Source organism: Perca fluviatilis, chromosome 14 (assembly GCF_010015445.1).
Source record: "Perca fluviatilis chromosome 14, GENO_Pfluv_1.0, whole genome shotgun sequence".
In the NCBI taxonomy this organism is placed as follows: domain Eukaryota; kingdom Metazoa; phylum Chordata; class Actinopteri; order Perciformes; family Percidae; genus Perca; species Perca fluviatilis.
The window spans coordinates 30,423,635-30,434,514 of record NC_053125.1 but is presented as its reverse complement, the minus strand read 5'-3'; the positions used below and the strand labels follow the sequence as shown (position 1 = coordinate 30,434,514).

General features: G+C 40.3%; 2 protein-coding genes across 7 annotated transcripts in view; one reads left to right on the top strand and one right to left on the bottom strand.

Annotated features, from left to right (window-relative positions):
• The window catches only part of LOC120572833 (Fc receptor-like protein 5), a 19,467-nt gene extending 10,541 nt beyond the window's left edge, over positions 1-8,926 (bottom strand). The window contains exons 1-3 of one of the 6 annotated variants that reach the window (XM_039822308.1): positions 8,850-8,866; positions 8,552-8,649; positions 3,685-3,802 (exon numbers count right to left, since the gene is read on the bottom strand). In XM_039822308.1, the coding sequence (XP_039678242.1) occupies positions 3,685-3,754 (70 nt within the window). In that variant the 5' untranslated portion in view covers positions 3,755-3,802; positions 8,552-8,649; positions 8,850-8,866. The other 5 variants (XM_039822312.1, XM_039822311.1, XM_039822310.1 and 2 more) reach the window with 5 other exon arrangements.
• On the top strand, positions 1,272-3,714 carry LOC120572874 (Fc receptor-like B). Its single transcript, XM_039822382.1, has 5 exons — positions 1,272-1,464; positions 1,768-1,803; positions 2,723-2,986; positions 3,066-3,566; positions 3,673-3,714. Exons 1-4 carry the CDS (start codon positions 1,368-1,370, stop codon positions 3,359-3,361), a joined length of 693 nt encoding a protein of 230 aa, XP_039678316.1. The 5' UTR covers positions 1,272-1,367; the 3' UTR covers positions 3,362-3,566; positions 3,673-3,714.
• Positions 8,927-10,880: the final 1,954 nt, after the last annotated feature.

The following is a 10,880-nucleotide window of genomic DNA, read 5'->3' as shown; positions in this document are numbered from 1 at the left end:
AGATTGAGTTTTCATCCCAGCACCTGTAGCCTGTGTGTCACTGCCTATGGAGTTGTAAACAAACATTATGTTCAATATATATAATAGTGCCATGTCAATTATATACTGTAGTGTGGCACTGATGGAGCACATTTGGTGTGTTCAGCACCATCGCTGTCCATCAGCTGTCGCTGTCCGTTGTGCTGAAACATTTTTACTTGACTGGCAAACTTCTTTTTGTTCTTCAATACAAACTTGTCAAAAAATGTGGCTTTTCTTTGTGTTTTATTTGAAATATATGCTTACTTGGCTCAACAAGTGGCACGTATGCATTCATCAGATATTTTACCACTTTTTTTAATTTTAAAATGTCTAGGTAGCAGAGGGCCCCATGATGAAACTCCGGCCCCACTGTACTGATGGTCTAGCTCCGCCCCTGCTAGTAGTCCTTACCTATGTACTGTCAGGGCACGCCCTCATACTCTGCTTCTGATTGGCTAGTAGTCCTTACCTAGCTACTGTCAGGGCACGCCCTCATACTCTGCTTCTGATTGGCTAGTAGTCCTTACCTATGTACTGTCAGGGCACGCCCTCATACTCTGCTTCTGACTGGCTAGTAGTCCTTACCTATGTACTGTCAGGGCACGCCCTCATACTCTGCTTCTGACTGGCTAGTAGTCCTTACCTATGTACTGTCAGGGCACGCCCTCATACTCTGCTTCTGACTGGCTAGTAGTCCTTATCTAGGTACTGTCAGGGCACGCCCTCATACTCTGCTTCTGACTGGCTAGTAGTCCTTACCTAGGTACTGTCAGGGCACGCCCTCATACTCTGCTTCTGACTGGCTAGTAGTCCTTACCTAGCTACTGTGCATGTGGGACTCCCAACAAAGATGGAACAGAAGTGAGATGCCTCACTCTGTAGCTAAAACAGAGAGCTCAACACACAGGGTGAAAAGAGGAGCTGCAGCAATGTGCAGTACAACAAAAATATGGTGTTTTTTGAAAATTAAAACATGTAAACCTATTCTGATTTAACCTCTAAATACAATTATGAACCTAAAAATTAGAATAATATGAACACTTTAAATAGCTAGGTTTCCCTACAGATCAGTCTGAACTGAACATATTCGGAGCATATTTAAAAAGTCCAGTTGCCCCTGAGTTTAACCCTTCCCTGCATAACTATGACCTGGATGACTGAGAACCTTCACAGACATCAGTGTCAATTATTCACATTTCTGGAATAAATGTAAGGAAATAATCTTCAACAAGTTTTCATCACAATCAACAACAACAACGTTCATCATTCATCAACACTATCAACTGCAGGAGGGGAAACCACACAGTTGCTGCACCCCCACATCCCTCCACCTCCAAAAAGAGGAAATGGTGGTTTTAGCTGATCTGAGTAAAACATTCAAAGTGCTTGATGTCACATCACCAACAGGTACGATGGGACAAACATCTCTGCAATGGCTGATCTGTAAGTACACTCTGTTCTGTCATTACCTTCATTGTTTAACACGTTCAGAAAAGGTTGTCACTTAACGCTGACACAACCTTTAAAAGCAGGAAGTGTCAACAGCTGCAGAGAAACTGTAGTTAAAGGGTTAACGTCAGAGGTTATTGGACGGAGCTGCAGCGTGTTAGAAAAGCAGAATAAACTGGTGTTAAAGCTGGAAGACGCTGAGAGTGTTTAGTGTGGACTCCATCTTCTCTGAGCTCACAGTTGTTCTGTCTGTCTGCAGTAAAAGCTCAAACTAACCTGAGGTCCATTTCTCTTCAGTTCTGACCTCACTGCTGAGCAGCACAACAAACCAAGGTCAGTATAAACTCTGAGAACACTTTATATTAAAGTACACAGGGTTACACATATTCAAACAAGGACGGGTTGATTTTTTCTGACTTCATTAGCTCAATAAAATGTTTTCAAATGAGCCTTTGTTCATTTTCTAAAATGCAGCGAGTTTGACTATACCAGGTTTACGCCCGGCAGAGATGGTATGTTCCCCTTTCTATAGTTAGACTCTTAGAACTAATTTACTCAAAGTTTGTGACATACTAAACCACACAGCTTCCCTTTTCTAGAGTTGCCTCTTCACACTTAGAGGTGCAGTAGGTAAGACTGAAATTAACTTTGTCATATTTGCTGAAAATGACCCTATGAAGGAGGTAAACAATAAGAAAACTCTGGCACCACCTACAGCCTGTAGTGTGATTTGCCAAAATCCACTGCTCCCTGTTCAGATGCACCAATCAGGGCCGGGTGTCTAACTGCATGTCAATTACTGCTCATGCATTCATTCTCCCTTGTGGGGGGGAGGGGCTTAGGAGACAGTTTTTCTGAATTTTACTACCAACAGATTTATCACTAACACCAACTTATAAACTGTAGTTTTAAATTTTTTTCCAATTCATGGTCAATAAAACTAAATTAAATTAAATAATAACTAATTTGAGTTAAAAAAAAGATGTTTTAAATTATGAATTATCGACTGTCTTCCTGTCGACCAACCACCAACTTATTGTTATTTCTGGGTCAAAGATGTAATATTGAAACTTTTTTTTGAACGTTGTGGTCATCTTTTTCAACACTTGTGTTGCTCCCCCCACCCATGTTTTTGTCACTAATTTCTACGTTTTTGTCAGTTTTTTTTCTTTGTTTTTTGTTGCGCACAAGTTTGGGTTTTAGACTTTCTTCTCGTGATCATTTAGTGTTTTCTAAACCCTCCACTCTCCAGTCTCTCTGACTGTGAGTCCCAGCAGCTCTCAGTTCTTCAGCTGGACATCTGTCTCTCTGAGCTGTGAGGAGGACGACAGCTCTGCTGGATGGACTCTGAGGAGGAACACAACCATAAAAACCAGGACTCAGTGTGGAGATGGCTGGGGAAACAATGCTGGTTCTTCTTGTAACATCAGCTACATGGCCCCATCGCACAGTGGAGTTTACTGGTGTGAGTCCAGAGAGGGAGCAACCAGTAACAGCATCAGCATCACTGTCACTGGTAAGATCAGACTGTGGAGTCAGTATTGATGAAGCTGTGTGTGAATGGATGACATGCTGTAGTTTGTCTCTGTGTTGAGGTGGACCAGTGATCCTGCAGAGTCCTGTCCTCCCTGTGACGGAGGGAGAAGACCTCACTCTGACCTGTAAAACAAAGACGTCCTCCAACCTCCCAGCTGGTTTCTATAAAGATGGCTCCTTCATCAGGACTGAGCCTGCAGGTCACATGACCATCCACCATGTTTCCAGGTCTGATGAAGGCCTCTACAAGTGCAACATCAGCAGTGTTGGAGAGTCTCCACCCAGCTGGGTCTCTGTCACGGGTGAGGAGGTTACCTTTGATTTCAGGAGTTCATTCATCCAGATATTCACCTGACAGCTGATTCTCTCTGCAGAGAAACCAAAGACCACAAGCCCTCCTACGACCCCAAGCCCTGCTACGACGAGTACTCTGCCACCCTCTTACACAACCTCAGACCCTCTCCCCCTAGTGGTCATACTGTTTTGCCACCTGGTGGTGTTCTGTCCGTACTGCATCTCCACTTTCATCATGGTGTCTTTATATCGACACAGGACCACAGGTAACTAACTCAACTCTACTCGTGTTGATGGTTGACAGTTGTCTCTAACAGAACTCTTCAGCTGATCAATTATCTACGTTTGCTTTCTAACCTGCTCCGACTGTAGGAAATGGCCTACCTGTTGCCATGGTGATGACCTTGCCCACCCAGGCTGAGGAGGGATTGGATGATGAATATGAGAATGACATCACCGCTGTCACCAGAGAGCATCACTTCTGAACTGATCTGAAAAGAAGCTGAAATCTCCGTAGATCAGAAACTGGGCCTGGACGTCTTGATATAATTATGATTTAAAACATATTCAATATGAAATCATTGCTTTTTTATGTTTTGAATTGCTTCTTTGTTGCAAACCATAGCTATCTCTGTAACCCTGAATATTTTATATTATAACAATAAAGGTTTTTTTTCTCCGTAGTTTTTCATGAAATTGATCTTCGTTACTTTTTGTCTTTTACAGGGTTTGTATTTCAGTTTTCAGTTCAGTCAGTGTCTTTAACATCAGCTCCCTATCACTGCTGAGAGTGGGAATGAGACGCTCATTTCTTTTTTTTTTTTTTTTTATTTGTAAATTTTTACAAAAGAAACAAGTTATACATTTTTTTTTTTAACAATATGGCATCATATACAAAAATAGATCTTTACATCCAAGGAATAGCACAAATTTGGATAAAATAATGACAAATAGCAATAAAATAAAATTATAAAAATAAGATATGTGTATATATAAAATTGAAATAGGCACTTAATACATAGAGAAAAAAATAAATAAAAAATATACATAAAAAAAACAGTATAATGGCAATATGAAGAAGGAATCTAGGCTATCGATCACACTTCCTTAAAAAATTCTTGTAGTAGATCAACTATATAAATAAATTTATTTTTATTAATAATTTTGATAGACTCAAAAAATTTCCGGAATTCAATTCTGAAATGAGCAAAGGCTGGTCGAGATTTAGAAAATTTTGCTTTATGGATATGAAACTTACCCTTTAGAATCAAAATGTTGACAATTTTGTGTAATGTTTTGTTTTTGTTGTCGTAATTAAAAATAACATCTTTTGCTTCCAATTTAATTTCATGGTTCTGTTGAATATTTAAATAATTTTCAACTTTTTTCCAGAACACCATAGTATATTGACACTCCCAGAATAGATGTATAATAGTTTCTTCTTCAATTTTACAAAATTCACATTTATTATCCACAGCCGCAAATCTTGAAACAAATTTGTTCGTGGGATAAATATTATGTGGGAATGAGACGCTCATTGTAAAAATGTGTTTGGATGAAAGCATCAGATCAGTTGAGTCAGACAGCCAGCAGGTGGCAGCACAGCTCCTTCTCTTTCTTTACACACGCTCAGTTCAGCTCACAGTTCACTCTGTTGGCTCGCTCTTTAAATTATGTTTTTCATCTTCACTTTTTAATGAATAACAGAAATCTGAGTATTTGAATAATATATTCATGTAAATTTGGGTAAAAATTAAACTCATTAATGGTTACTGTCTTCCGGTGATAAAATAAACTGCATTAATATGTCATCTAGCCCTCTCGCGATATGCAATAAATCAATTAAACGCATGACAAAATGAAATGAGCTTGATCATTTTTCCGGCAGCGATAATTTCCTTTTGCATGCTTGTTTGTTTTCCTCGTCTCTCTCTCTCTCTCTCCCAAAGAGACTGGGTGACCACTCTGGTGCATCGGTGACCCCTCTCGGTTCCTTAGTGTAACGAGGAGTGAATCCTTGTTTAAGTCACTTGTCAGCCGCATGGTCGTGGCGTAGACTATCACAGAGTGCAGCAAAAGAGCCGCATGAGGAGTATAGCCAAAGTAAACACTATAGTTGAGAGTTGGAGGAATAAAATAAAATGGAATTAGTTTCAAAGCCAAACGCGACAGCTGCAGTGTGGGAGCACTTCGGATTCAAACCGAATGACCGTGGTGAACCACTTAACCTGAGCTAGTCGGAGACAGATGGGCTGTCTCTGTCTTCCCGACAGTACACAATCACTGGGGCGTTTAGCCGACCCCAAAGTACAAAGAGGACAGTGCAAAATGGTGTGTACTCACAGACAGTGTAGTTCGCTTCATTGCTAAAGAGATGCTGCCCTTTAGTATGCTGCAAACATTTGACAGCCAGTATGAATTGCCTGGGAGAACGTACGTGTCACAACAGCGTGAAAGATGATATACTAAACGAGATCAAAGACATCCAATTTTATTTATTGTTTTTGGTTGGGTTTGGTTTTTATTCAAGTGCATTTTTTGTTAACAGAGACTGAGAGTCCATTTTATTTATTGTTTTTGGTTGTTTTGTGTATTTATTGTGGGTATTTAAAATTTCTTCCAGTTCCAGTGTTAAAAATGTGTACTTGCATTATTATGCTATTATCATTATATTAGATGAAAATGGTCTCAGAACGACAATATTATCGTTTATCGCAATCATTTCTGGGCCAATTTATCGTCCAGCAACTGTCGGACAGAACTCAGACAGTTAAACTATGTTGGGAATTCGTAGGGTACAGATTCAGTCATTGGCAAATTATCAAATATGTTTTATCAATATTAATAAAGTTATGAATATGGTTATTAATAACTTCATCAAATCGACAAACAATCAAAATGGGGCGCCACCCTGCAAAGTCAGGGACCAATAATCAAACTGTGAAATAGTCTCATTAGGTGGTATTCCCTTTAAAATACAGATCTTAACTTGGTTAATCTATCTGGTATTCTTTAAAGGAACAAAAGGAAGGGGGAATTCGAGCACTGACCTGTGTTCAACCAACACTTATTACAATAAGTAAGCAACTAATAATCACAGACAACTGCTAATTAAAGTATAATAGAATTTATTAACTTCAAAATCATCAATGGCCGATCAATAATTCTTCGATCAATTAAACCCAATATACTTTTTTAATCTACAACAAAAACAAAAGCAAAACAAACCAGCATTTCTCTGTGATGTGTGTGTGAGTGAGTGAGTGAGTGAGTGAGTGAGTGAGTGAGTGAGTGAGTGAGCGAGAGAGAGCGAGGAGGAGGGGGGATGACGAAACCCAGGGGTTGCTTTGTCACACCCAGATAAGCCATTAGCTCATTGAAGCTAGGCTATGTGTAGCTGCACGAAAGCTATTTAGCCTCAAGAAGGGGATAGTGGGCTGTGTTGCAACACTACGTGACTAAGCTAGTCAGTTAGCTCTCAAACTAATGTGTGGTAGACAAAGAGGGACACACTAGCTACTTTGCTAGCTGTTTAGCTATTCGACATACGCGACTCGCTGTTGGCAAGCTGTTCACTTGGGCGTGTGTATGTCTGTACGTGTGTGTGTGTGTGTGTGTGTGTGTGTGTGTGTGTGTGTGTGTGTGTGTGTGTGTGTGTGTGTGTGTGTGTGTGTGTGTGTGTGTGTGTGTGTGTGTGGTTAGTGAAAGAAGAAAGGGGGAAAAAAAAGACACACTTAGATCTTAGTTATCGATAATGATCAGTCACTCAGGTCTGGACTAATGTGAAATTAGGGCATACTCTGAGAATTTCGTCTCACTGAGGGGAACGTTTATTATAACCACTCCGGTGGCTAACAGCTGATTGTCAACGGAGATAACACAGACCGCCAGTTTACACAGACCGCGGGGTGGCGTTCTCGTCACTTCGCAGCTGTGAAAAGACGGACCGACAGAGATTACTATCTCGCACAACAGTAACTAAACTCCTCAGCTTGGGGAGAAGCATTTAGCATTTACAGCCTGAACAAGCTACATATTCAACACAACGTATCAACAATGGACCGTGATCAGAGTACAATCACAGAAATAGATTTGACTCAGCGGTCACAATCATAGATTAATAAATCAAACACACAGCAGTAGCACTTATTAATCGATCACCTTAATGATAAACAATGGGAACATTAGCCTTTACACATTAATAAAGATACTATGTCAGAACACTAAGCCTTACTGTATGTAGTCCATCAGTCCATAGGTTTCCACGAAAGAACAGAACCGGTCCATGTCGCTTGTCAGCCGCCACGGAGAAACTTTCCCTCCAAAAAAGGGCAGAAGGAGGGTGAGCGATGTCGACTTTGAGAAGAAAAATCTTTGTTTGTCCTCTCCTGCAGATATGAAAAACACTGGTGCGTTTTTCATAGGATCTCTGATGTTCTTTGGACACCGAAATTAAATCCACTTTCTCCAGAAAATAGAAGTTTTAGCACAAGCGCTTGTGCGCACTCCCTTCAGCAACAGGTTGCAATGGAAGATGATGAAAAAAGGTGGGTCTGAAGGTTTTATAGGCCCGACCGCATGCTGTGTTCAGAGGCCGTTAAGCGAATGGGGATCCAGAGATCTCTGAAAAGGTGTGAACTACAAGGTTGTAGTTTTTAGAGTTTGACCATTTTGGCCACTCATTCGTGGTCATTCAGCCATTTTGTGGCCTTCTTATCTCCTTTCTTCATTTAGGAGTTAGGAGCAAGGGATGTGGAACTTACATGTAGGCCAAAATCCTCTGTTTGAAAGACTGAATGGTCTCTGAGTCTTTTGTCTCTGAGTGCCATTTGGCCACATGTGTACAGGATCAGTTTATGCACATTTGTTTGGATCCAACAACTAAAATGACCGGACACCGTGGCGGGATCAACAAATATTATTAATAACATTATTAAGCTGCATGGCAACAACACAGATATATTTAAACAATATAAACTCAACAGCAGCTTCAGACACACACAGCAAAAGAAACCCTGCAGCTTCCCAGCAACTTTCCTGTTTTGATTTTAAATTTGAGTTTTTTTTCGAAACTTTTTTAAGCTTTTGCCCTTTTGTTCACAAACAAACACACTCAGCAAAACGACACAGCAATGATTGTTCTTAGTGTACACAGGCACACACACACACAAACACACAGACACACTGCTATGTTTCCTAGCAACCTTCCTCTGAACAGTACCATCCATCACAGAGAGTGTGTTGAACTTACCTGTCTGAACGTGAAGTGGAGGGTCATCCATCTGTTATGGTTTTGGTGTTTTGTCTTATTTTGGTAGTCCAGCTGACACGGTCATCGATGTCGGTGAACTGTGTTCAAACAGAAACTTAGCATATCAGCTCTCTAGACTGAAGCCGGCTAAACTCCCACGCTAGTGTGGTTCAGCCAACTTAAAAACAGCTGTTGTGGATTTCTCTATTTATGAATAACTTGATATAATTAATTATTCAAGGAGGCCACTCTGCAGAGTATCTCTAAAAACATTCTAAAAGCATGCAGTACTTCATACATTGGGGGATGGACTTAATCACACAGCATAGTACATCATCTGACAGCAGTTATTACAGACCATTGTTTATATAGCCCCAAGATCAGGACACACTCCTCTTGTGAACTGTATTAAACTCTCTGTCCTCTTAACGGACCTGCGCACATCTTGTTTCCAGAACTCAGCGGAACATTCCAGAGTTATGAAACCACTTCCTGTATGATCAACAAGTCAATCTCCTGCACAGCGACAGACAAATCCTGCTCATTCTGCCTTTAATGTGAGCTAATAGAACTTCTGTCATAATATGTCATAACAGAGAGAGCACAGGTGTATTTTATCTAACATTTAGAATGGCTGCATTCCACTGTAAATGTAGGATAGCTTTTACAGATATGAGACTGACGTAAAAACATCTTATTATTATGAATACCACAAAAAAGAATACATGACCTTCATATGGTTTATATATTTCTAAGTCACAACACACATTTGACATTTCAAACAGGACAACATTGTTTCTGTTAAAACAGCTGTTAGAAATGTACTGCAGTACATCAGATCACATTTTAACTAACCTACTTTTTATATTGAACTGAGAACAAATATTCTTATTCTGAAAACATTTGAACTGAGTCACTCTTAGTCTGACCCTCCTCAGGGACCATCTCATCATGGGAGACCCTACAGGAGCTCAGAGCTCCAGATAATAGTCCCACCCCTCCTCCGAGAGACCTTGGGTTCCAGAAGTAAATTTCCCATTCATTTCTCCCATTATAAAGAGTTTTAGACCATGCTTTAGGCTAACCAGCTACGACATGACTCATAAGCATACAACATATGAGTGAAAAACAAACAGAAAATCAAAAAAAAATAAAATCAAAGGTACAAGACTGTGTACATATTTTCATTTCCGAGTGAAGGAACTATCCCATAAGCCACCGCGCACCACTGAATAATATAGTCGAAGACACAACCGCGAAAGAGCCTCTTGAACAACAATCCGACGACAGCCTTGCGCACTTTTACCTCCAAATATAGTGAATGTACAGTTAATAGCAGTTCTTTCCGTAGTAATCGTGTAAATAATAGTGTTTTGTATAGGTATTGTGGATTGTATTTTATATTTATCATTGCGTATTTTATATTGTCTGTGTGAAAGCGCAAAACTCACCACAACTTTGTACGTCTTGTCCCTCGTGATGGCCCTTACAAAATCCACAAGCTGACCCTCGGACACACTACATTCAATAACGTGACCTGATTTAAAGTGGTTTTCACCCCTTTGGACACTCTTGTTCTCGTCCTTGAAAAAGCCATCATGGCAGCCAAGGAGATCATGACTGGACTGATAAGTCTACCGTGCAGAAACGCTACACAGGTTTTATCTTTTTATTAAAGTGCCCATATTATGAAAATAACACTTTTTCTGGGATTTGGGGTGTTATGTTGTGTCTCTGGTGCTTCCACACACATACAAACTTTGAAAGAAATGCATCCATGGTGTTCTGAGTGAGATCCGGTGTCTGAATGTGTCCTGCCTTCAGTCTCCTAGTGAGCTGTTCAAAATCGGCTCGGACTGTGACGTCACAGTCCGAAATGAGCTGGCCAACCACAACCGTTAGCTCGTAGCGTTAGCATAAGCTAGCATGCTACGTCATTCTCAATAGCAAAGCACTGCTACAACACACACAAGTTCACCATAATCTACAAAAGAACTACTTACATGTGCTCCCTGGTTTAGAAGTCTCCCAGCTAATCCTGCCTTGTAACTGACCAAAGTTGGAGAAACAGGCTTTCTTTTGCTGTCTCTAGTGTTAGCTAGCTGACATGATCTACATCTGAGCTACTGAGCATGTGCGAGTGCAATCAAAGATAGTACAGAAGAAGAAGATGAAAAGAGGTCTCACTCTGTAGCTAAAACAGAAACCAGGTGAAAAGAGGATCTGCAGCAGTGAGAGAGAGCTGTGCAGTACAACAAAAATATGGTGTTTTTTGAAAATTAAACCATGTAAACCTATTCTGGTAAAACCTTAAAATACAGTTATGAAC